At 46.4% G+C, this 26,742-nt stretch overlaps 3 protein-coding genes across 8 annotated transcripts in view; 2 read left to right on the top strand and 1 right to left on the bottom strand.

The window, feature by feature from the left end:
• The first annotated feature begins 77 nt into the window (after positions 1-77).
• On the top strand, positions 78-5,805 carry SLC10A4 (solute carrier family 10 member 4). Its single transcript, XM_055339912.1, has 4 exons — positions 78-370; positions 950-1,333; positions 1,906-2,116; positions 5,293-5,805. The coding sequence occupies exons 1-4, from the start codon at positions 78-80 to the stop codon at positions 5,803-5,805; spliced, it is 1,401 nt and encodes a 466-aa protein (XP_055195887.1).
• Positions 5,806-7,138: 1,333 nt separating this feature from the next.
• On the top strand, positions 7,139-10,544 carry ZAR1 (zygote arrest 1). The gene is made up of 4 exons (XM_055339903.1): positions 7,139-7,729; positions 8,847-8,939; positions 9,213-9,287; positions 10,401-10,544. The coding sequence occupies exons 1-4, from the start codon at positions 7,139-7,141 to the stop codon at positions 10,542-10,544; spliced, it is 903 nt and encodes a 300-aa protein (XP_055195878.1).
• A 3,524-nt stretch (positions 10,545-14,068) lies between these two features.
• The window catches only part of FRYL (FRY like transcription coactivator), a 257,505-nt gene continuing 244,831 nt past the window's right edge, over positions 14,069-26,742 (bottom strand). For 4 of the 6 annotated variants that reach the window (XM_055339583.1, XM_055339573.1, XM_055339609.1 and 1 more), the window contains 5 exons: positions 21,260-21,328; positions 18,551-18,568; positions 17,673-17,783; positions 16,501-16,691; positions 14,069-16,188 (listed from right to left, as the gene is read on the bottom strand). In XM_055339583.1, coding sequence (XP_055195558.1) covers positions 15,930-16,188; positions 16,501-16,691; positions 17,673-17,783; positions 18,551-18,568; positions 21,260-21,328 — 648 coding nt within the window. In that variant the 3' untranslated portion in view covers positions 14,069-15,929. The remainder of the gene's footprint in view (positions 16,189-16,500; positions 16,692-17,672; positions 17,784-18,550; positions 18,569-21,259; positions 21,329-26,742) is intronic. The other 2 variants (XM_055339599.1, XM_055339618.1) reach the window with 1 other exon arrangement.

The following is a 26,742-nucleotide window of genomic DNA, read 5'->3' as shown; positions in this document are numbered from 1 at the left end:
GCGGGGGGAGGGGGGCGGCCTCCAAGCCCTTGAGCCCCCCCCGCCCCCGGGGAGCCCTGCACTTGACCCGTCTGGGGATGAACCGTCTGAGGCCCGGAGTCCCAGGCTGTATTTCTTTTCAGTCCTTTGATCCGAACGCCCGGGCTGCGCTCCTAACACTTCACCGATTTACGGCCGCTGGAACGTCCCGAACGCGTTTCCCCGGAGCCTTGCACGCCGCGCCCACACCTGCGCCGCCGCCGCCCGCCGCTGGGTCCACGCGTGAAAGGACCGGGTTCCGCGGCGTGGGGCGCGGCGCCGCGGGGGGTCCACCTGCCGGACGCCCCGGGCCGCGACTCTCCGAGTCCGCGCACCTCTTACTTGCAAACTCGTAGCTCGTTATTTATTTTACTTAAAAGTAAAAAAAAAAAAAAAAAAAAAAAAAAAATCATTAAAAAAAAATTGTGCTGTCACACTGAAGCCGGGCTAGTGTGTCCGGCGGGCGGGGAGCGCGGGCGGTGGGTGCGCGCCTAGAGGAGCGGCCCCCGCGCCCCCGCGGCCCCGCGCCCGGGGCCCCGCGTGTCCTCAGGGAAGAGGCAGCCGCGTCGCTCGCCTGCTCGTCCTTTGTCAGGTCTTTGTTCCGCCCGCGGCTACACTCGCGCAGAACCACTTACTGCGGCTGGAAAGGCGGGCCCGGGCGGCGGGGCGGGGCCTGAGGGGCGCGGGGGGCGCGGCCACGGGGCTCCCGCGGGGGAGGGGGGCTGCGCTCCCGGGACCCTCCGCCGCCCAGACGCCAGCGCCGCGCAGCCCGCGCCGGACGGACGGACGGACGGACGGACGCGCGGACCCGCAGAGGCGCCATGGACGGCCCCGCCAACGCCACGCTGCGCCCCGGCGCGCCCACGCCCGCGCCCACCCCGGGGGCGCCCAGCCCCGCGCCCAGCCCCGGCGCGCCGCCCCCCGCGCCCAGCCCCGCGCCCCCGGCCGGCGGCGCGGCCACCCTCGGCCCGGCGCCGTTCCCGCAGCCCTGGGCGCACCCGCAGACCCCGTTCTGGGACACGCCGCTGAGCCACGGGCTGAACGTGTTCGTGGGCGCCGCCCTGTGCATCACCATGCTGGGCCTGGGCTGCACGGTGGACGCGGGCCGCTTCGCCCAGCACGTCCGCCGGCCCGTGGGCGCGCTGCTCGCCGCGCTGTGCCAGTTCGGCCTCCTGCCGCTGCTGGCCTTCCTGCTGGCGCGGGCCTGCGCGCTCGACGAGGTGGCCGCCGTGGCCCTGCTGCTGTGCGGCTGCTGCCCCGGCGGCAGCCTCTCCAACCTCATGTCCCTGCTGGTGGACGGCGACATGAACCTCAGGTACGCGCTCCGCGGGCGCGCCCGGGCTGGGGCGAGGGCGGGGAGGGGGGGCACCCAGCGCCCTGGCGGCCCGCGGCCGCCCCCCTGCAGCGCAAAGGCCACCGGGCGGCCCGAGGCCTCGCCGCGGGTGCAAGGGCCGCCGGCCGCGGCGGAGACCGTGACCTCACCCGGGGACGAGGCAGTGGAGTCGGGTCCGCGAGCGGTGCTCGGCAGCCTGTCCAGGAGCGTGCCTTGGAGGGCTGAAGACGAAAACCAGCTGCTCCTCGCCCTCGGCATCGTCCGGGCTGCGGCCAGCTCGGTAGGCTGACACGGGCGGGCCAACAGCCCTCGGATGCCCCCCGCCGCACCCCCGGGGTTCATGCTCCAGTGGGGCGCACGGGTGCAGCTCTCTGGGCACCCACCTCCCTCGGATGCGCGGGGCCCCGCACGCTCCAAGCCGCAGGCTTGCAGTCTCTCTCTCTCTCTCTCTCTCTCTCTCCTCCGCCCGACGAGCGGGAGCCGGCTTAGCCGGCGTGCGGGGAGCCCCTGGGCGCGCGGCCCGCTCTGAGTTCTGTGCGCCCCCTTTTCTGCAGCATCATCATGACCATCTCCTCCACGCTTCTGGCCCTAGTCTTGATGCCCCTGTGCCTGTGGGTCTACAGCCGGGCTTGGATTGACACCCCCCTGGTGCAGTTACTCCCGCTCGGGGCCGTGACCCTGACCCTCTGCAGCACTCTCATCCCCATCGGCCTGGGCGTCTTCATTCGGTACCGGTACCACCGGGTGGCGGACTACATCGTGAAGGTGAGCTCACTCTTCCTTCTGTGGACTTTAACCTCTTTAGAGAGCCCTTGGCCTCCGACCCCTTGCTGAAATGCTAAGAAGTGTGGGAAAGGGAGATAAGGAAGGAAACTCGGCCGCCTTTGCGTGGGTAAACTTGGAAAAAAAGTTTGTGCCGCAAGGATGACCTTTATCTCTCGGAATTTCAAAAACTCGTAGCTTTAATTAAGACATGGCTTAATGAAAAATAGCCCAGGAGAACTATTCGTATTCAGGGGAGGAAACCTATCACAGGGGAAAGAGATGACAGTGCTGTCAATCGGTGACGTATTTTCCACCAGCAAATTGTGCATTACTAAAAATCAGAGCAGGTGAAAAAAATTATATGAATTGAATTCGTCCTGTGTTTTAGAAATGCATTACTATGGTTTTAAAAAGTGGAACTCCAACTTTGAGAAACTCTGTAGAAGTTTCCTTTAAAATGTCTTATTAACTTTCTAAAAATAAGTGGACACTAATCTGACCAAAAGCAATTGAAAAATCACATTAAGGCAATAGAATACACAAAATATTGGCTCTAAAGCACAAAATAAGATTGGGCTCTGTATAAATAATGTAGAATGTATTACCATTCCTAAATTGGTGTTTCTTTTTCCTTCCCCATTGCAGTATTGCATATGGTTTCTAAAGGTAGTGAAAGGCTGAGAATTCCTATTATTTTGTGCACTATTTCCAGTATTGCTTTATGATTATTTTTTTAAATTGGTGCTTGTTGAGGAGTAGGGAATTTGTAATAGTTAACTGGAGAAAAAAAAATTTAAAGAATTGTCAACTAAGCTGTCTTTGAAAACTCCAAAACAGTAATAAGAGTAAACCACGAATAGGACTCTTATTTTAGGAAGTTATTCAGACAAAATACATAAGTAATCACTGCTAATGCACAGGCAAATTCATTTAGATAAGTGAAATGGATTTCTCCAATGTTTCAATTATGTAGATTTAAGAAGACGTGATCTTTTGTGTTTTACTTAGATTAATTAAATGAATTTTAGATAAATAATAAATCTAAAATCTGATTATTCAGGGGAGCTAACATTTATTAATATGAAAAATTAAGAGTTCTTTTATACACATATATCCAATTTTGACTAAAAAACTACTCTAATAAACATGTATTTTGGATGTAATAAATGTATATGTGCATATAAATATACATATATGTATAATATACCTGCCAATCATCTTGAAATGCATTAAGGACTTATTAAGCTTAATCATTAAGCTAATACTATTAAGCTAATACTATAAGACCGTAGGAATTCTAAGAGAAAGTCAATCAAATAAGCTAGTCCCATGCTAAAAACAGATTAAGTATATTTAAGTAATAGATAACTGGTAAGATTGGCTAATTTTGAATTTAAGGTGAACCTATTCCTACTCCTTAACCAGAACACTCATAAAATATGCTTTCTGACACATCTGCAAACACTTTAAGATGATTATTCAATGTCGATGTTCACCCCCACATCACCAAATGATTTAAAATTGTTCAAAAGAAACTTTGGGGCCATTATTTTTACAATAAAGAATCAGATTTCCTGTCAAAGCTTTTGATGTGGACACATATTTTAATATAAGAAAAGCTTCAGGGCGGGGGGGGGGGGGGGGGGCTGGCTGGCTTAGTCAATAGAGCATGCAACTCTTGATTTCCGGGTCATGAGTTCAAGCCCTTTGTTGGGCGTAGAGTACCTAAAAAGGGTTTTGATTTATAATGGTTTGTTTGGTTTCTGCCCATTGCACCTTTGTAGCATGAGGACTTTACGTAATAATTTCAGCACCCTCTAGCAGACTTTTTGACCAGCCCAGATAACTTTTAAGTCATTTCTCAAAGAGTATAAAGTATATGCCAATCCCACAGACTCCAAAGGGGTTTCCCCTAGATATCCAGCAGACCAGAAGCAACATTTAAGTTGTTCTTCTGGATCTCTGGCTTCCTTCAGACACCTCCCCACCCACACCCCCACTCCCATTAAAAAAAGACGAGACAAAACAGAAAAAAAAATTAGCTAACTACTAATCTGAAGGAGAAGTAGGAGAGGAATTTTTAGGTTTCCACATTACCATTTTCAGTTTGTCTTACTTGAATGAGTGAGACGTACCTGTCAGACATCAAGATGATGCAATGTCTTGTAAGAGTCAGTTGTGCTCTATCTAAAATCCATCTATTGAATGTCAGAATTCCTACGCATCATTAGAGATTTTATAAATGGTAGGTTTCTCATGAACAGATGAAAAAGAGGGTGTTCAGAATTGCAAAGAATTCCTCACATCCTCTGATCACACTTTTCTCTCACATAATCTAAGAGTTGGTCATTGTTTCAATATTGCTATTTCTGATACAAAGTATTGTGAAGTCTGAAAATATCACATAGTAAGTTTCATACATTTTTAATAGCTTTTTATCTCACCCATAAAACCAGAACTAATTTCTTATGGAAAACGTGGGGTCCTGTTCAGGGAAGGTAATGTTCATTTGCACACTCTGTTCATCGGAGCGCACCTGGGGTGTTGGGCCCCATTCTAACTGCTGTTTTTAGGAAGTACATTCATAAATTGAACACATGTTCACAACAGTCAGGACTCCCACCACAGAGCTATGTGAAAGTCTGGAGACCATCAGCCTGAAGAAGAGTAGCCTTCCCACCCCTGTTGTTTGTTTGTTTAGAGAGAAAAGGGGGGCGGGGCAGAGGGAGAGGGAGAAGCCCAAGCAGGTGTCACTGTAGGCCTCGATCCCTGGGATCATGACCTGAGCTGCAATCAAGAGTCAGATGCTCAACGGACTGAGCCACCCAGGGGCCCCTTCCTTTCTGTTTTTTAAACAGGAGTCTGGCCTGTGCTGCTCCTGGGGGTCTGTCCGAGGTAATGGCTAGTTGTTAGGGTAGGCAGACTGTCACTAGACGTAAGGACAGGCCTCCAAACAATTAGAACTGTCCAGCCCAGGCCTGGACTCCTGAAGAGGTGACGTGCCCATCCCATCTGCAGAAGTTCTCTGTCAAAGACTCTGCTTATGGCAAGGATCTTCTTCGTTGTGTGCGAGGGGAGACCAGATGGGTCTCTTCTTCCGAGAGCCTAGGATTCGCGGGCCTCAGTCCCTTTTCAGCTCTCCTACTTCTGACGGTCTATCCATTTTCTATTACCAGGTTTCCCTGTGGTCTCTGCTAGTGACGCTGGTGGTCCTTTTCATAATGACTGGCACTATGTTAGGACCTGAACTGCTGGCCAGTATTCCTGCAAGTGTTTACGTGATAGCAATTTTTATGCCTTTGGCAGGCTACGCCTCCGGCTACGGCTTGGCTACTCTCTTCCGTCTCCCACCCAATTGCAAGAGGACTGTCTGCCTGGAAACGGGGAGTCAGAATGTGCAGCTCTGTACTGCCATTCTGAAGCTGGCCTTTCCACCGAGACTAATAGGGAGTATGTACATGTTCCCCTTGCTTTATGCCCTCTTCCAGTCTGCAGAAGCAGGGATTTTGGTTTTAATATATAAAGTGTACGGTAGTGAAATACTGCACAAGCGAGATCCTCTAGATGAAGACGAAGATACAGATATTTCTTATAAGAAACTAAAAGAAGAGGAAATGGCAGATACTTCCTACGGCACAGTGAAAGCCGATAATTTCATCATGATGGAAACCACTCAGACTTCCCTCTGAACGCGGAGATACGGAGGAGCTTCTGTCTTGCTGAGATATTGCTACGTATTTATGGTCTGTGGTAGTGAATCTGGTTTACGTAAAGGATGACAAATGGTTCACATTATCCTACGTGTCACAATTGTGATCTTCCCAGTGTAAGGGTGCATTGGCGTATCAACCAAGCGTTTTCACAAATTGCAAATCAATCTCATTCTATAACTTGCACCTGGGATTGTTCATCGTGGAGCCTGAACATGTTAAATGTGCTCTTTGGTTTTTACCATCACCGATTTCTGTGACTGCTTCAGATCTGTGAACTCTTAGAAAACAGGGTCTCGGAAATGTAGAATTTTGGTGCACTAGCTCATACGAGTAAAAACAAGCTTCTTTTTTTTTTTTTTTGTAAAGCAAAATTGAGTTTAATGTAATTGTCGTAAAAAAAAGTGCTTGCTCAATTTATGAATACCTGACAGTGTTGAATTCTGATCTGTATTCAAAAACTCCCAACACAGTTAACCAATGAAATACAGTATTTTATTGTCAATCCTGTATCCAATCAGGAAAAAAAAAAAAAAACCACCAACCTTAATGTATATCTGGTATCTATTAGTAATGGACCGCTAACATTTTTTCTGGGGAAGGAGGCATTTTCTTCTCAGCTGGGGGCTGACTTGGTTTCTGGATTTAGGTAGACACACTGCAAATCAATGATCTTTTGCAGGGATAATTTGGTTAGGAAAATTTGTAGTGCTCTCCACCTCGGTGGAGAACAATAGACATCATTAGCTCCTGCTATGCACTGGGGGGTGGGGGTGGGAGTGGGGGAAGGGGTGGGGAGGAGAAGCGGTAAGGGAGAGGGTGGGGGTGGGGGAGGGAATGGAGGAGGGAGTGGGGGAGGGGTGGGAGTGGGGAAGAGGAGTGGGGTGGAGGAGGGAGTGGGGAGGCGGTGGGTGGGGGAGGGGAGGCCGCGCTCCCGGTGGGGGGGGGCGGGGAACCTCTGGCCGAGGGCTCTCCCGGGTTCCGCCGGGCGCCAAGGGTCGCCTTCCGGGGCGGCTCCGGGATCCGTGAACCAGCCCCGAAGCGGCCCCGCGAGCCTCCGCAGCCCCTCGCTGCCCGCGGCGGGCTTCCCGGCGGCGCCGCCCCCCTCCCCCGGCGCGACCCGGGTCTGCGGAGCACCTGGGGGCACCTGGGTTGCACCTGGGGAGCACCTGGCGGGCCAATCGCGGAGATTGCCCGGGGCTGGAGGCCCCTGCGGCGGGCGGGCGGGCGTCCCCGCCCATCGGCTCCCGCCCGCGGCCCCGGGGTATTTGGGGCGGCCTCGGGGGCGGCCTCGGCCCGGGAGGCGTGGCGGATGGCGGGCTGCGGGTACCCGGCGTGCGCCCCCCGCGCGTCCCCGTCCCCGTCGCCGTCCTTCCCCGGCTGCGGGCAGCTCCCGGCCGCCGCGGGCCTCGACGGCTACCAGCGGGCGCAGCTCGTGGCCCTCCTGTCGCAGGTGAGCCCGCGGCCGCGCGGCGCCGGCAGCAGGGACGCGGCCGTGCAGGTGAACCCGCGCCGCGACGCGTCGGTGCAGTGCTCGCTCGGGCGGAGCCGCCTGCCGCGCGGGGCCCGCGACCCCGGTGTCCCGGCCGGGCCCGGCCTGGGGGGGGCGGGGGGCGCCTCGTCGTCCCCGCAGCCCGAGCAGGGCCGCCCCCCGAGCCGCCCCCCGCGGCCCCCGCGCACCGCCGCCGTGTACTCGTCCGTGGCCTCCCGCCGCCTGTCCACCTGCCCGCACCGGCCCGACGGCGCGGAGGACGAGGACGAGGAGGAGGAGGGGGGCTCGGCGAGGAAGGCGCCCCCGCGGCCCGGAGAGGAAGCCGGGGGAGGCCAGGCGGCCCCGGACGCCGAGGGCCCGAGGTCGTCGCCGCGGAGCCCCGAGCCCGCCACCGAGCGGCCGCGCTTCCAGGTGAGGCCCGGCGGCGCGGGAACCGGCGCGGGGGGGCTCTGCTCCGGGGGGGGGGCCCTGCCCTCCCCTCCCCTCCCCCCCCTTCCCCCCTCCCCGCCTGTGGCCCTGCTGGGGGGGCCCCTCCCCTCTTCTCCCTCCCCACGGGGGCTCTGCTGGGGGGGCCCTTACCTTCCCCTCCCCGGGGGGCCCCCTTCCCCTCCCCGACCGCGACCCTGCTCTGGGGTCTCCCCCCTCCCCCTCCCCTCCCCGCCTGCGGCCCTGCTTTGGGGGGGCCCTCCCCGCTCCTCCTTCCCCGCGGGGGGGCTGTGCTCCAGGGGGTCCCCCTTCCCCCCTCCTCCCTCCCCTCCCCGCGGGGCTCTGCTCCGGGCCCCCTCCCCGACGGCGGCCTTCCTCCCGCAGCCCTGCGCCGCCCGCCTGGGTCCCGGCCCCGCACGCTGCCCGGTGAACGCTGCGGCGGGCACACAGCCGGGGGCGGGGGCGGGTGTCCCGCGGCCCCACGGCGGGGACCCGGTGGCGGGACGGTGGCCTCCGGCTGCCCGTCGCCTCTGAGTTCCGTGTGGCCGGAGCCCTGCCCCTGCCCCCAGCCCCCTGCTCCTGGGGTGCTGACCCTCGCCCGGACCCGCGACGCCGCTCCTGGCAGCCCCTGCAGGGCCTCCGCCGGCCCCGCCCCCGGGGAGCCCCGTGCAGGGGGGGTGGGGGCGGGGGGCTGCGTTGCTGGAGCCCGGGCCGCTGCCCGGGTCACGCCGCTCACCCCTGCTGGGGTGTGCCCGCCCGCCCGCGTGAAACGTGGATTCCGGTTCCTCGGCCTCCTGGGCTCCTCGCACTGTTTGGAAACCGGCCCAGCGGCCCAGCGGCCCAGCGGCGCGAGCAGCGAGCAGCGAGCGAATCGGAACCTCCACTCTTCAGGCTCCTCCTGGCCTCTGCGCTCGCTCGGCTGAGCCGCCTGGTCCCCCATGACCGCCCGTAGGGGCGAGCTGGGCCTCGAGCCCGCTTCTCTCCAGGAGCTGGAACGAAGCGGCCAATTGAAGCAGCAGATGGATCCCTCCCAGCCTGTGCGATGAAGGGGACTCAGGGGTCCCAGGAGCTAAACCCTGGTGTCTTGTCTTGTTTTGTCCAGTTCTTAGAGCAGAAGTACGGCTATTACCACTGCAAGGACTGCAACATCCGCTGGGAAAGTGCCTACGTGTGGTGCGTGCAGGGCACCAACAAGGTAAGAGACCCCGTGGAATTGGCACCTTCCCGACCTAAGTGTCCCGCGGTTTTGCTTTACCTTTTTTTTTTTTTTTTTTTTTTGCCTTTTAAAGACCTCTGTTTATCCATGAGACCCACACAGAGAGGCCGAGGGAGAAGCAGGCTCCATGCAGGGAGCCTGATGCGGGACTCGATCCCAGGACTGCGGGATCCCATCCTGGCCAAGGCAGCTGCCCAGCCGCTGAGCCACCCAGGTGTCCCATGCTCTAAGGGCTTCCCTCTCTTCTCACAGGTTTATTTCAAGCAGTTCTGCAGAACTTGCCAGAAGTCTTATAACCCTTACCGGGTGGAGGATATCACCTGCCAAGTAAGTCACATACACTCGTGTTGTGTTTGAAGGGGGGTAGCTGGGAGAGGGTTTGGGTGGCGTTTGTTGAATGCGTCCTCGGGGAGGCAGGATTCCCCGTGACACGGTGACACTGAGCCTTTGCTTTGCTGTGGGGAAGCCGGGCCTTGGGGTCTTGTCTCCTATCCTTGCAGATCTCGGTCCTGTTAACCTCCTGAGACCCCGCTGCCTCTCCCTGCGGCGTGGAAGGAGTTTGCCTTAGCTGGTCCTCCGTCTAATGGGAGAAAGCAAGTCAAACCCGGGATACTTCTCTCGGGGCATGAGGTCGCCTGTTTTGCCCAAATGCTTAGTATGAGCTCAGGGTGTGACAGTTGGTCTCCCAAGGGTGCTCGCAAAGGGAGGAAGGTTGGCTTTAAGGTGAATTTAAGCTGGCCGGCTTTACGGGGCTAACGAGCAAAGCCTGCTGGCTGCCTACCAACCAAGCCCCGCTCGGTGCTTGAGGGGCTTTGATGACCTAGGGACAGAGGCCACTAGCCTGTGGGCGCACAGCCCTTGCTCGTCCACTGACACAGCCGGATCCGTGCACCTCCCTCAAAGTGACGCTGGAAGCCTTGCAGCCCAGGGTGGGGAGAGAGGGCCCAAGGAGGGGAAACCGCTGGAGTCCCTTACTGAGGGCGGCGTAGGGTCAGGTTCAAAAGTGGGATGCCTTAACCCCTCTGCTCTTGGCTCAGTGGTTGCTGCTTTGCTTTCCGTGTTTAAGGTCACTTGCAGCAGGTGTGGGGGGCTGGGGGACAAGGTCAGCCACCGAGGCTAGGCTGGATCCACAGCTCGCTCCTGGTCCCACTCCTCTCCCCTGCTTGTTTCTTCTCCACCCTTCAAGTGCAGAAAGCGCTTTCCTTTTAGATCCTTGTGAAGTTTGTTTCGCAACACAAGTCTGAATCCCGTGCCACATGGGAGCACGACTACCTGGCTTTAAGCACCCTCTGTTCCTACCGTCCTTGCCGGAAGGGGTGCAGGTGGAACAGGATTGAGTAGCACAGGGCCTTGCTTAGCGTGCATCATCCGGTAAGTATCTGGACTAGAACTCTGAGGACGTCCCCACGGGTTTATGTGCTTCTCACTTTGGTTTTGCAGAGCTGTAAACAGACTAGATGCTCCTGCACAGTAAAACTCCGCCACGTTGACCCCAAAAGGCCCCATCGTCAAGATTTGTGTGGGAGATGCAAAGGCAAACGCCTATCCTGTGACAGCACTTTCAGCTTCAAATATATCATTTAAATGAATGTTAAAAAAAAAAAAAAACCCCGAACGTGAGCAGACACGTTAGCTTTCTCCCGTGCTCCTCCTTTCTGCCTCTCCCTTCTCAGAATACTTCGTGAAAGGCTGTAGTTTTGACAAAGCCTTCAAATAAAAGTACTGCAAGAACAATGGACAAATTGCATGACCTTTCTTTAGGTTCAGGAGAGCTGCTCTTACGCTAACAGCCTGGGTCTGTCACTGAACGGGCCTCCCACGTGTGAGGTTTTCTGCTTGCGTGGGGCTATGAGCCAGATAGTGAATGAGAAGCCACGTGACCATTAAGTAGCAAGCGCTCTTGGGGGTGGGTAGTGGAGGCAGAGCAGGCCTTGGTGTGTGAGCTTGGGCTTTGGGTCCGGTTGCCCCAAGTGGCTGGCAGCTGGGGCTGGAGGCTGGGAACTGCATGGCCTGGGTGATCACAATCACAGAGGGTCGAGGTGGGGACTGGCTTAGGGCACCTTCTGTGAGATGCTAACTGAATCACTTGGCCTTCAGGTGGTACCTCAAATGGGCCTCCTAAACGTAAAGCTCTCAAGTTAGTTAACCTGCTTAGGATGGGTTATGGTGCAGTTCTGCAGCTGCGAACTAACCTGGGAATTCTAGCTCTGCCTGCTAGCTTCCTCGATTCCCAAGAGACTCCTAAGGCCCTGCACCCATAGGGGAGGGGAGGGGAGCCCCCCTGCTTGGGGATGGCATTTTATCTAGAGCCTCAAGATTTTAATGATGGTTGAGGGTTATTGGTTTAAAGGTTACAGAAACTAAGTAACAAGCCAGCTGTTAAGTATGGCTGCTTGTCTAATCTGCCCCTTAAGGTTAACCCTTACGACGTTGGAGGCTAGTATACGTGTCCGGTAACCTCCTGGATGCATGGGCCTAGAAAATGTAAGGGGGCAGCCCCGGTGGCCCAGCGGTTTAGCGCTGCCTTCAGCCCGGGGAGTGATCCTGGGGTTCCGGGATAGAGTCCCACGTCGGGCTCCCTGCACGGAGCCTGCTTCTCCCTCTGTCTGTGTCTCTGCCTCTCTCTCTGTCTCTACGAATAAATCTTTAAAAAATGTAAGGAATAAAACAACCTAAAGTGAGTTTGAGGTCTCTAGACCCCTTGGAGCAAGGGGAAATCCTCTCTGCATCCACATGAACCAAGGAAGGTGCTTGTAAAAAGATTCCGGGGCCCCTCGCTCTTCTGAATCACCATCTGGGAGTGAGGCATTTTAACAAGCACCCCGGGGTGCTGCTGATGGAGGTGTGGAAGCTATCACTTGAGTCAACCTCGTGCTTCGAGGAAAAACACAGACGTGGCCTCTACCCTTATGGAGCTTCCAGTGTAGTGAGTAGATGGCCAATATTTTCTGCATTTAAAAACTTGGGAGTTTGTCATGTAATATTAATACAGGCTACGTATGTAGGTGCTTGTAATAGGGGATCAAGTCTAAACCTGAGGTCAGAGGTTTGCCTGGAAAAATAACACGTGGGCTAACCTGAAGTTTGGGTAAGTTGAATTAGGAGGAGGAGGAGAAACTTTTCAGACCAAGGTAGCATGTGCAAAGGCCCAGTGGTAGAGCAAACCAGAAGGAAACTACAGTAGTAGAAAATGCGAGGGACAGGGGTGGGCATGACGGCGAGTGAAACTGGGAGGACTGGTCTTTGTCCTCGGAATTCACTGAAAGATTTTAAAGCTGCAGTGGGATGCCAACAGATTGACCTTTAAGAGGAAATAATCACAGTGGACGCCTGTAAACCAGTACGGAGACTTGCAAAGATCAAATGGTGGTGGGGCCAGAGATGAACGACAACTCGAGGCGTGGGGGAAGGTGATGTTCTAACACCTGTTCCTACTGGTTTGGTTGAGGGTAGGGGCAGGGAAAGGAAACTCGACTCCGGTGGCACGCAAGCCCATGCCCTAAACACTAGTGGAGCGAGGGAACAAGAGAAACACCTGTAGGGAGTCCTGAGTCTATGAACTTGGGTGTCAGTCATTCTTCAAACATGAGAGCTTGTCACTACGACTGCTAAGGGAGTAGCTGAGCGGTTTTACAGCCGAGGAAAGCCGGCATCAAAACAGGTTTTACTTTGTTCATTACACACTAAGTGGCACAAAAACATCTTATGTTAAAAGTTGTGGTAACATCCTAGCAATTAGCACTGTCAAACTACAAAGGAAATTTTATATATATCTCCCATGTATTTTTTTTTAAAGATTTTATTCATTTATTCATGAGAGACACAGAGGGAGAAGCAGGCTCCATGCAGGGAGCCCGACGTGGGACTCGATCCCGGGTCTCTAGGATCAGGCCCTGGGCTGCAGGCGGCACTAAACCACTGGGTCAGTGGGGCTGCCCCATGTATAGCATAATATGTATGTTTAGCAAGAGAGGCTTTGACTAGAAGGAAATACCCCAGAACACTGTTACCTCTGGGTATCAAGTGATTCGTTTATTTGTTCAGGAGAGATCCACAGAGGCCGGGACACAGGCAGAGGGAGAAGCGGGCCCCCTGCGGGGGGTGGTGGGGGACTCGATCCAGGGATCAAGACCTGAGCAGAAGGCAGGTGCTCAACCCCGGAGCCACCCAGGGGCCCCTCTTGGGTTCTTTATATCCTGCATTTGCTAAGGTGACAGTGGATTACTTGGAAAAAAAATTTTAAATGCCATGAAGTGCAATTATGATTACATTGATTCTAGTATCTTCTTTTCATTTAGATTATGAGACATGGTGTAGGAGCAGTTCTCCAGGACCTAAATGAGGAAAGCTTACTGGCTTTGGTGAGTTTGTTCCAAGAGAGTGTTTATTTCTTAAACTTATGGTAGGTTGTACCATGCCCTCTATATCACTGAAAGGAAATATTTTCTAAATTGTGTAAAAGAAAAAGCCAGGTCTCTTCTCTGGGTGTTATTTTACAAGCTTACTATTTATTTACTTAAGATTTTAATTTATTTACTCTTGAGAGACAGAGAGGCAGAGACCCAGGCAGAGGGAGAAGCAGGCTCCCTGTGGGGAGCCCGATGCGGGACTCGATCCCGGGACCCCGGGGTCATGCCCCGAGCCAACCATTGAGCCACTGGGTGTCCCACAAGCTTACTATTTAAAAAATGATCAACCTCGTGGGCAAAAGAAAGAGACCTATGTGAGCACAAACGGCTCTGTGTGGAACTACGTAGGGTATTTAATAAACTTAAGCATTTGATATACTTTGTTAAATGCAAACGTTGGATTCAGAGGAGTGAACTAGTATAGGTTTTAGGAAAACTCAATTGCAAAAGGACAACCCTAATGACTTTATATTTGCATTTTGCTTTCTGTAGGTGCATTCATCTTGTTAATCAACTTAGCTACATAAACAAGAAAAGGAAGTTTCAACTGTTCAAAGGTATGGTTTGGGTAATTAGTCAACCTAATTTGTTCTCAACTTTGTTCTTTTAGGGAGAGTTATGTTTAAGAACGAGGGCAATATTTGAAAAGTCGCTACATGATGCACACTATAATCATTCATCCTTAAAATACAACACAAATCAACAGCTACAATGCTTCTTTATTTTAACAAAAAGGATATAAGGAGGGTGAGAAAATAGGGGGATAGTAAGGTAGGATGTAAAGTGTGGGGTGTCTCTGGACACCATCCCGCTCTTCCTGCCCCACACCCAAAAGTTATTAAATAATTTAAAGGACACCATTTACAGTACCAGAACACCATCAAAATAATTGTTTTTTTTTTTTTTTATCAGGGTCAAAAAATACAGTGATTATGAATGTGCTGTGACCAGTTATGGAATTTTACAGGTAACATAACTATAGTCAGCAGTCCAACGGCGTGCACAGTGCCTTCAATTAATGCACTTGAGCATAATTACATTTCTGGCAGGGTCCACACCCCCAAGAAAAGGCAAAGCTAAGCATTTCATTTCTACATTCTAAACTCTGGAATCACAGAGCCCAGTTTAAAAGAAAGTCACAGTGGATAAGAGATGCCTATAAAAAATACAAGGTGTTCCTTTCAAATCAGAGGAATTGTGGGACTACATTCATTTCTTTTACAAAATGCTATTTAAAAAAGGACAGAGAATCCAGTTCATTGTTATGCTACAGGCTGAGACAGGAGTGAGTATATTGCGTGTTTGGTAGTCGGTCTTCAGGCTTCCTTTCATTTCCCCCCATAGCCCCAGGTTCCTTTTGGGTGAAACACGTGAGTCCTGAATGAAACATATAAAAATGTGTTTGCATCTCTCTTCTTGAATTCTGCGGACTTCGGAGCCCGCAAGTCATGTATCCTACCATCAGTGACCACGATCTTTTCTTTAGCTTTGTATACCTATTCTTGTAGAACAGTGCATTGCACGAATGTACAATACTGGTTTTCATCTATACAGTTTCTGTAATAATTATGGAGTAAAATAAGTTAACTTTTCTAATGAGAATAGCTGACGGGCAGCATACATCTTTATTTTACATTTTAAAGTCTCTGCAGGCATCTACTTTGGTTAGTTATCAACAATCGTAACGTAAGCACTGATCAGAGAACTGAGCAGCATTCCAATAACATTAACAGATATATTATTTCTTTTCAAAATACCGGGAAAGCCCAGCTTTAAAATATTATTAAAGTGTTCTAACATTTACACACTATGAAGAGTTAGATCTAATAAAATAAAATTTCTTCAAAAATAATCTTGCAGTGCTCTTTTAGGCATGCTCTGACATGTTATCACCAAACATCCATACCTTGAAAATAGGACTATCACATACTCACACATCCCCGCTCACACACACATAATCCCTTATACAGACTAAAAAAACAGAAACACCCACGCCCTTATCCCATGTGTTGGGGAAAAAAAAAAAATCCAATGTTTTTTTTTTTTCTTTTTTGCAAATAAGTCTGTGTATATCTATCCGACTGAAGGTTCTTCATGTAGATGATTAAGCGTCAGCTGTAGAATATGCTTCTGGCTGCTGGAAATCTAGGCAGCTTGGCAGGTCTTCAGCTAAAATGAACGAGCCTGGATTTTAGCCTCATGTCACCTGCTTTCCAACGTCTCAGTATTAGAGGCCATTATTGCAAACAGTCTTGGAATTCTCTTCTTTCTCCAGAAAGTAATGTATTTGTATGCATCACTTTTAGCCCTTTTCTTTTTCACATGGGTTAAGTAATTAAAAAATTTCTTCTTCATACAGTTAATTGTGGGAGGTATTGGCAGCTGTTAGATTTCTTTTCTTCAGATCTTGGGTTTTGCCGTTCTTTATCTTGATAAAAGCTTGGCATTAGTTACACTCTGGTTCTGGATGCTGCCAGGAAAAGTTATCAGTGAACTGCAAGTGTTTATAAAAGGTGCCCGTTAATGTTCTTCGTCATCTTCCCTAAATGCCTGAAGTTTCTCAGAATCCAGTGCTCACCAAATTTCCAATTGGTTTGGCCCGTGCTAAAAGCTGGTATGATTGCACTATGCGTAGAGACTCTCTTATTTCTAGATTAAGTTCCATCAGTTTGTAGTTGGCTTCTGACATGTCCAGGTCAGAGCCTATCACTGCAAAGCTTCCCGTCTGGCCCAGTGTCTGATGATGGAAATATATGTGTAACAGCGTCTGCACGGGGTCATCTTCACAACTGCCAAAGATATCATTGGGCCAGAGAGACCTGAAATACACAATATTTTTAAGTCCTGAGACTCAATCGAACAATTATTAAAAGTAAGTACATTTTAAATTAATACCTATAGCAAAATTTCCTTGTGAATCACTGAAGATCTGTTTTGATATTTAAGCAAATGTATTACTCAGATTAACGAAGCCTGACACCTAAAATTGGTGTCATTTCAGTGATAACTGTAGAAAATATCAAAGTCATACTTTCATAAAGACATACTGAAACATTAAATTGAAAGCCCAAACCCAGTCATTGTAAAATCCCAATCTAGGTTTAGAGATAGGAAATCCCTTCACATTTTACCTGAAAGCTTTTACTTGTGCTACAGCAGATATAAATTCCTTATTTTTCAAGGTTTCAATTAAAGAATGAATGGCAGTTTCTATAGTAGTTTGTGCGGCTTTGGAGATGTCAATTTCTTCATTTTCTGAAGCCGACTCTGCTTCTTTGAGGATATTTTCCAGTTGGGCAAGTTCCTCGGACATGTTGATGACCTAAAACAAATCAGTATACCTTGAAAGGAGGATCTATTTGTATATTAAGTAACAAAAAGGGCATTTAATTGGCGGTAAAGATATATCTGATGATAGGCATCGTTTCTCTTAAAGATTTGCAAATGTTAAACTTAGTGGTTTAAAGCCAGTTAATATTTCAAGTTCTTGATTGGTAGGCTACCAAAGAGTAGTCTTCAAATACTCTTGATAAAGTAAAAGGATATAGGAGCGCCTGGCCGGCTCAGTTGGTGGAGCATGTGACTCTCCATCTTGGGGTCGTGAGTTCGAGTCCCATGTTGGGAAATGTTATGATAGATGTAATAAAACTGGTCATAACCAATGTTTATACTGGTTTTAACGTGATCCATGTTGCACCTTGGATAGTAAAAATCATTTACTGTTATGGGGGGAGGTTGTGAATTTTTTTTAACATCAAAGGAAAAGTACATTTTAAAAGATTACTTATCCAACGTATTTTATATAAACCAGTATGTATTTTTAAAATTGATTTAACCATTTAACAAAAGTGAAAGCATTTCCCGTTTCAGGACCAGCTCTGACAAGGGGAGGGATAAAAGACTAAAGTGCCTGCCTTCGAACTTATTCATTACATGATATCCAACATTCAAAGAGTTTTTGACCTGTTGATTCTTATGTACGTCAGTAGAACTACAAAAATATATGGACGAGATGTTAGGGGGGAGTTTCATAATTTAACTGTGTCTTTATTCAGCTGATGTGCTTTCCTTGACTTCTGGTTACAGATGGTCTGTTGTTGCTGCTGTGACCTGTAAGGTCTTGAGCCTGTCAATGTTGTTTTATTTACTGACAGGTCTTGAAATAGCGCAGTGTTTCTAAAAAGACAATCCTGAACAACAAGATTCCCTATTAAGTGACTTTTGACATCAGCTCTCCTACAAGAACACATTTATGATATTTTAGTATTCTAGAATCAGATTCCTATTAGAACCGAGTATTTACCTCTGCTTCATTTTTTATTGTATTTACTTGGCTGATCAGTTTGCAGTAAGCTTGGAAGAGAAGCAGCAACTGAAAATGCAGTTTGTATAACCTTCGGCAGAGCTCCAGTTCCTAGAAGTAAGTAAACACTGCATTACATTCCGGTGCCACTGTCCATGGTGTTTGATCAGACAGTACATTTCCAATACAAATTTATAAGTAATTATGTTAAAATTGTCTTGGCACTTATTTCTCCACCAGTAAGCAAGTTAATATAGTGTGAAGCTGATGAAAGATGCTTTTGAAGACTGGGATTAAAATACAAATTTAAAGATTGTTGGTTACATAATTCATTTAGTGAGAAGCACATTTTCACATTAGAATTTTTCGGCAGGCAATATATAGAATGCTTTAAAAAGGATTCACTTTAACTCAAAATTCATAATGAAAAAAATGTACAAATACATATACTTTCACCCCATTGAGATGTATATCTCACTGCATTTATCAACAAATGTTTGATAAAGCAGTCAAACTGGATTACCTCTTACAACCTAAAAATGAATTAATTTTTCTAAAAAAAAAACACACACACACACAGAAAACACAAAACCTTGTAATCTCATTGAAATTAACAATGAAATTAACATATGCACTTTGATTTTTAAAATTAAGTTTAAAAGAGGTTAGTTTATAGAAGTATAAAAAAGGTGACTGCTAGTCGTACATATCATAAAATCTCCTCTTTAGAGGACCAACATTTCACGGATTAGGGCTTATGCAAAACTGAAGCACACTTTTACAATAGTCCATGATAAAACACTGCTAGCTCACAAATGGCAAATGAAAATCAGTTTGTCTGACATGGATAAGTCTATAAATTAAGACAGGTCACTTACTGCTAGAATTTCCATTTGCTAAGCAAGAAGGTGATCGGGTCACAAAAAATACAAAGGAAGAAAAAGACCAAGAATTAGTGTAAGAAATCATTTTAACTAGGGTCACAGATGTCCCAGGCAAACTGAAGAACACTTAATTGCATCTAAAAGAAAAATCTAGTATTTCCAGAATAAAACTTTTTATACATTTAGAGTAACACTCCGGGGTGTTTTTAAACTCTTTGCCAAATAACTAAATTACATTTAGGCTGTAATTTATTTTTTGTGCGAAAGCTACACAGGACAAAACTGAACTAAAGCAAATGTCATAAAATTTCCACAACTGGAAAATTTCTGATTAGAAATAAAAAATAAATTACTGTTTTTAGAAAAGAATTGGCTTATAATCTTATAAATACTTAACAGAGGATTATATTTGGTGTGGTCTAGGCTTCCCACCCTTACTAATTAGGTCCTATGTTGTCATAATTGGTGCAGTGTCAGAACATAAGCTATCAAAAGCAGATGTGTGTTTTAAAATGCATTCCAAAATGCAACTTAGTGAACTTCAGAAGTTACCCAGCTAGGTTTGAGTCAAATGAGATGATGTGTGTATGTAAAATACATAGTCCATAAACTAAATGTTTTGCTATTTAAAAATTGTTACATTAAAATATTTATAGCAACTTGGCCCTAGTCTCTAGTCCATTCTAGAGAAAGAATAATTTCTAATTAAAATAGCAATCGCTGTAATGTAAATATTGCTTCTAAAAGTCCCTCTGAAGTCTGCTTCTCTAAATAGTGTCCTCTGAAGGACTGTTTATATAACATTTATTCCTATCAATTTAGAAGGGATTTGCTAAGCAAAGGTGAACTTTAGCTCCATACCGCTTCCCATAAATTACATGGATAGTCATTCAGTGAATATCAGTTGAGCATAATCCAATGTTAAACATATTAGCATATCTACATTTGAGGTTCTACTTCAGTTTTATATGGAAATGAACAACCATTTGAGTTTCAAATACATTTTCTCACTTCTATTAGCATGAATAATGAACTGGCTCTATATGCATACGCTTACAGCTTCTACTTTGGGATGTAATGGAAAAGAAATCATGATAGGGGCATCTGGGTGCCAAATAACTAAGGCGGGTGACTGTCTGACTCCTGATTTTGGCTCAGGTCATAATCTCAGGGTTGTGAGATCGAGCCTGGTGTTAGGCTCCAAGCTCTGTGGGGACTCTGCTTAAGAGTCTCCTCCTCCCTCTGCCTCTCCCTCAAATAAATAAATCTTTATCATACTATTTTTTAAAGTTTATGATCACAATTATAGGAGGTAAGTAATTGTGTAGCTCTCAATTACCAGGAATATGCGCCAACTTTGCAGGCTTAAAATTCTTGATTTTTAAGTTTATTGAAATTAGCAGGTATATATATTTTTTCACTTATTTAAAAAATATGCAAAAGAATTCTGGTACACAGGGACAGAACTAGTAAGGTTGTGTAACCAGTGACCCCCATCTCAAGGAGCTGAATATAAAAGGAGAGAGAAGATATAAATGAAATTCTTAAATGTACCATTTTCAGTTTTCACTTAGGAGAAAGCCTTGAGCTGTATTAACTGACCTAGACTCTTGGGATGGAACTCCTCGTCTTCAAGGCAGAGGGCTATAAGAAATCACTTAGTCTAATCACCTAATTTATGTAGGAAAAAAGGGAGTTTATATTATATACTCAAGCCATGCAGTTAAATGGTGGCAAAGATAAAACCCACAGGCTCCAATTCTAGTTTAGGGTCAATTCCTTATTTTTCCCTTGTTTCTTTCTTTATACAGGTGATTTGACCATTTCCTTGTTACACAGTGGAGGATTTGGAGTCAGCCTGCCTGGTTTGAATCTTAATTCTCTTTTCTTACTGGTTTTAGATACATTGGCTTCTCTGAGCCTCAGCTTCCTCATCTGCAAAATGGGGATACTAAGTATCTATTAGACACAGCTGTAAGGACAGAGATAAGGAATGTGAAATGCATACTATTATTTTCTCAACATTTCAGTTTAAAAAACTTCACATTTTTATTATCATGCTATAGCTTTTACAGTGACTAGAAATCCAGAACAGTGCAACCAATGTCGGAAAAGATTGGAATTCTGATGTCAATGCAGAAGTTAATTGATGACTGCATCTTCTGCGTATGAAGCTGTATTCCTATTAGAATAATTTGTAGGGCTTGATTTACCCTCATGTAGTGTTTTTTTTTTTTTCATGTAGTGTCTTATACACATGTACTTTTCCCTAAGAAAACATTGCCCTTATTTTCATTGACTTTTTATACTATAAAAAAGTTAGTTTATCCAATCAGCATTTCGCCTTTAGAAAGGCTACCATGAATGGATATGACATTACTGTGAAGTTTGCTTTCCCGACCAGTCTAATTTTTTGAAGAGGCAGATGCAAGTAGAGTCTAACTTGGCCTGTCTAGATAGCCATCAAGCTTATCTCCTGAATGTTATTAAGCTTCAGTCACAAGCTGGTCGTTCATTTTTATTAAAGTGAATTTTTCATTACTAAGCCAATATTTCACTGAACCTTTGACGAAGACTGTTCTGATAACAAAAATGAAAAGTGTTATAAATTTCATTCCTAGGATTATCAAATAGGGACACTGGAACACATGCATGGTTTTACCTGTCACAGAAACAGAGCAGAACTAAGAAGAGGAGACTTACCTGTGCATCTGTGTTTATCCTATACAGGTCTCCTTTGGCACCAAATGTCCTCTTACAGTTGTTTAACCACTAAGGAAAGAAGTAACCGTAAATTTTAACATAACATTTATATAACGCACAGTGAAATTGGTAACATAATGGCCTGTGTGTATAAGGTCACTTTAAAAGTTAACTTGAAGTTCTGGGATTGGTTCTAGGCAGAGCCTTCAATCCCACTCGAGCCTAATTATTTGTAGGCAACAAACCAGAGCAGGACGACATGTGCACAGTGTGGTGGTGTGCTCACAAAAACACAATAGTCTGCTCTTCTAGGGACTTGTGTTCCATTTCAGTAAGGAGAACTCTTCATTCTGCAGATTTTATTGGAAATCTTCACAACGTATACCTGACTTTTGTCTAATGTAAGATGGGGAAATGAAAGATGTGCTTTCCCTCTGGAAGTGCAATTTAATAAAGGCAACTTAAAATTAACCAGGTCTGTTTGCTTATCAGAAGTGTAATTCTCAGAAGACTGGTGTCAATTTTAATTAGTGAAACAGAAACCAAAAATCCATTTTAAATCTTGTTTTTACTTCTTTTCTTTTTGGAAAGTAATGAATGACAAACATGTTATCTCCAAAGAATACTGGATATAGATGCCATGCGTGTTTTTTCCCCTTATCCAGGGGCTATTCCTAATATTGGGTATTTATTTAAGGTATTTTTTTTCTTTAGTCAAATAAAAAATGAGAGCATTGTAGTTTAGTTGGGGAAAAAAATGTTGGGAGTCATGGAATGTCCTAGCAGAACAAAGAAAAGTTAAGGGCCTCCTGGTGAAGAAATTAGGTTTTGACAGTTTGATATTATGTATTCTTTTTACTTCCTAGTTCTTTATGTGTATGATAAACATAAAACATACATATGAAATCATTAAGACTTTAAGAAAAACTACTAGCTCCATTAAGCATATTCACTGAAAATATCTCAGTACAACTAGGCATTTAAAACACTCAACTGTAGCTTAACGTTGTACATGCAAAGAATGCGAATTAGATGTCTCCGTTATTTCAAAACAACTCTTTGACCTTATGTTGCTTTTATTCCAGTCCCTTAGACTGTACAGGCCCTTAGGCTTTTGCTTGACAGCATCTCTGAAGAAACACGTTAAGCTTTCCCTAGTGAGATGAGCCGCTGGCAGCCACTGTCAAAAGCTATCCAGCGGATTTCTTTATATCAGCAGCATTCGGCTGAAATCTATTGTAGGATGCATGTGTTCATATTTATTCACACAGAATGTTAAAACATTTATACACCTAATCCTCCTCACTAATCCAGTCCAATTTGTCCACGTGTACTAATAAATTAGAAAATAACTGAATATCTAAAGGCCTATTGTCACTAAATAAAATGTTTTCTAGTCTATGCCCAGTGATAGAACATTTTGGGAGCCTTATTCAACAAATTATGTTTTTTATGTTTTTACTCTGTTAAAAAAAAACAAGCCCCAAGCCCATAGTCTCATGGCTGCGTACTGGCCTGAACAGCACAGGTCCACACTATTGCAGCCAGCGTGCACAAGACACAGTACTTGGTGTACAGAATGTCCCCCCCGTTCACATCCAATCGGTCATCATTGTTTCTTTAGTCAAGGCTCAAGTAAAGGTTAAAAGGGAACTGGAGAGGTTCGGCTTCTGGGCATGAGGCAGCAGCCCGTAGAGCGCCAGCCCTCCAAGGACACCCACAGAAGCAGAATGCAGTCCACCAGCAGACAGGGAGCCCTGCACAGATCCCAGGCTTAGCTCCGGGGCCTTGCTTACTCAAAGCTTTGCTAGCTGCTCAGGCAGGCAGACAGCTGTGGCCTAGGGGGGACCCACAGCGTCACTGAGCTGGGAAAACAGGGTCACCAAAGGTATGCTGGAGGGAAGAGGACTGTAGAGAAGGGCACCCAACGATGTGTGCAGCTTCCCTCGGGACACTGCCACTCTAGCGTTTAACGTGTGCAGGACGAGAGGCTAGACAACCAAGCAGCAGCACCTGGGAGGATAAAAATGTAAACAGATTTCTGGTCTCCTGGTGTTGAACTGTTCATTTCCTGCCAGGATGGCAGGGGTCCTGATGAAGAACCCAGGCTGTCACTCGTGACTTTCAAGGCATAATGGAAGAATGTGTTAACTATGATACTATAATGGTAAAAACTATTAGAGGGAAAACCCGAAGAACAAAAACCCCTTGGTTGATAGATGAACACAAGAAAGGAGAGTAAGAAAAGTAACAATATGGGACAAGAAAGTGATGACAGCTTAGAAGGAATCCTTTTTCTCCCCTATACAAATATTTGATTCAACACAATTTATTGAAAACATTATTTTCCCACTGTGTTATAATAGCACCTTTGCTATAAACTGTATGATGACCATACATACACATATGTACCCATGTATATATGGGTCTGTTATCAGATTCTCTATTATATTCCAGTGGTCTGTTTTTCTATTCTTAAGCCATATACTCTTGAATTTTTTAACAAGTCTTACTAGCTGGAAGTCTAACTCTGTTGGTTAGACTTTGTTATTGTTCTTCATGTACAAATTTGGAAGGCTATTTCTGTGAAGGGCAAGGAGTAAAGACTGCAAACTATTCTCTGTTGCAACCATTTTAACTATGTGGCAGTACAAAAATATGCGTAAATATGCATAAACAAATATGATTATGTTCCAAAAAAAACCTTTATTGACAAAAACAGGGAGTGGGCCAGATATGACCTATGGGCTATAGTTTGCTGACCTGTGTTCAAGAAGGTTGTTTGTCTTATACTTAGCTCTTTGTACTTCCATATAAACTGTAGAGTTAGTCTATCAATTTCCATCAATAGAGAATCTGAGATTTTGAACCTTCTAATTCATGAACATGGTATACAGTCTTACTGAGATAGCCTTTATTTTTATTTTTTTTTAGAAGATTTTATTTTATTCATGAGAGACAGAAGCAGAGACACAGGCAGAGGGAGAAGCAGGCTCCGTGCAGGGAGACCAACGTGGGACTCGATCCCGGGTCTCTAGGATCATGCCCTGGGCCAAAGGCGATGCTAAACCACCGAGCCATCCAAGCTGCCCATTGAGATAGCCTTTAATTTCCCTCATTAATATTTTAAGTTTTCTGTGTGGAGGTGTAGCACATCTTTAGATTTATTTGTAGGTGTTTGATTTTTCCTATTGTAAATGGTACTTATTGCTGTATCATCACTAACCTCTCTAAAACTTAAATGGCTTAAAATAAGACTAATCTGGTTGGGAGTTCCTTCTGGCCTTGCCTAGGGTCATCCCCGAGTCTGCAGTCATTGGATGACTTGACAGGGGCTGGAAGCTCTAAACTGGCATCACTTAAATGCCTGGCATGCTGTCAGTTGGGATGCCTCCATTCTGCTCTACGTGGCATCTAATTCTCCAGTAAATTAAGGGTTTTATTAGTTTTCTAGAGTTTATCCCAATTTACACTGGAACTGGCACAATGGCAAAAGCAGAAGCTGCAAAAGGCCTAAGTGCTAGACTGAGAAGTTGCACAGCATCGTTTCTGAATTTGGTCAGAAAAAGGCAAGGATGTCACAGACTTAAGAGATGGGAGTCCAGCTCTCCACCACTTGATGGAACAGCAAAGCCAAGTTATGAAAGGGTGTGGACACAGAGAGCCAAGATATGTATCAAGGTCCTTAACTATAACTCTATCACAGCTTCTAGGGTAGGCAAATATTTATGAAGACACAAAAGGCACTAACCATAATGGAAAAAGGATGGATAACTTAGACTTAGTCAAGATTAAAAACTTGTGTTCATCAAAGGATGCTATTAAGATAGTGAAAATGCTAGCCACAGAGAAGGGAAAAAACTTATAAATGTATCCAATAAAAGGCTTGTGTTTAGAATAACTCCTACAAATCAACAAGAAAGCCATTTGCAAAAATGGACAAGATACTTGAAGGCACAATTCAAAAAATATCTAAATGAAAATATCTATTTGAGCAGGTGCTCAAACAAGTCATCAGGGAAATGCAAAATACTATCATAAAATACCACACACCCACCAGAATGACCAAAATTTTAAAAGTTGTAAATACCGAGTGGTGGCAAAGATAGGAAGCGAACGGTAATTCTTGTATATCCTTCTGCAGGGATCCTAAACTGATAGAGCATCTTTTAGAAAACCACAGAATCTACTAAAGTTGAACATAGGTAAGACTTCAGAACTGCTGGGGCAATTCTCCTCCTACTCGAAAGATCTGTGAACATTAGTACACAAGACACGCTTATAAGAACATGCATGGCAGGGTCACAATCTTCCACCCCCATCTGGGGTTTCAGTCACCCAAAGTCAGTGGTAACCTGGAAGCAGTGATCCTCCTCTGACCTATTATCAGGAGGTCACCGGAGCCTGATGCTCCGTCCCAAGGCCTGTATCATTCATCTCTCCAGCTCATCCTGAAGGCACAGGGTCATCTAACATCATCCTCAGAGGGTGAGTCCAGTACAATAACATATTTTGATAGAACAAGAGACCACCTTCACACAACTTCTATTACAGTCTAATTGTTATAATTGTTCCATTTTATTAATTATTGGTGTTAATCTTTTACTGAGCCTATTTTATAAACTTCACCATGTACAGGAAAAAACCATAGTATCTATAGGGTTCTGGTACTTTCTACGGTTGTGGGCATCCACTGGGGGGGTCTTGGAATGTGTCCCCCGTGGATAAGGGGGGACTGCTATATTTGTAAGATGACCAGATCTTGCCCAATACCTTCCCGATGTTGAAAATTCTTCCCTCCTTATCAATTTGTCATTATTCTTTCAGCCCAAATGTGAGATTCCCTCCTTCTTTATAAGGAGAGAGAGCCTTAATGTAAGTATTTTCTCATATTAGGTCTGTTAGACCCTTTCAATTTTGTGAAGTCTCTAGTTATAGCTATAAATGGATACTTTACTTTTTTTTTTTTTTTTAAGATTTTATTTATTCACGAGAGACACAGAGATAGAGGGAGAGGCAGATCACGCCCTGGACCAGAGGCAGGAGCTAAACCACTGAGCCACCCAGAGATCCCTGACACTTTACTTTTGCTACTATTTGTACACAGTGTTTGTGCTTTATATTCTTAACTAGTATATTAAGGGAATAAGAGCCAGGTCTTATACTTTTCATAGCCCTTTGCATGTGATCGATACATAGTTTTTTGATTAAATAATTTTTTAAAGAATTAGTTTTAGGTGAAGAATTTAGTGATTCATCACTTGCTCACAATACCTAGTGCTCATCACAAGTGCCCTTCTTAATCCCCATTACCTATTTATTTCTTGTATTTTTATTTTTTAAAAAATTTATTCATGAGAGACACACAAAGAGGCAGACACACAGGCAGAGGGGTCCCCACACTCCCTGTGGGGAGCCCGATGCAGGACTCGATCCCAGGACCCCGGGATCACGCCCTGAGCCAAAGGCAGATGTTCAACCAC

Source organism: Nyctereutes procyonoides, unplaced genomic scaffold, assembly GCF_905146905.1.
Source record: "Nyctereutes procyonoides isolate TBG_1078 unplaced genomic scaffold, NYPRO_anot_genome, whole genome shotgun sequence".
NCBI classification, from domain to species: domain Eukaryota; kingdom Metazoa; phylum Chordata; class Mammalia; order Carnivora; family Canidae; genus Nyctereutes; species Nyctereutes procyonoides.
This window is presented reverse-complemented; position numbering and strand designations above follow the sequence as displayed.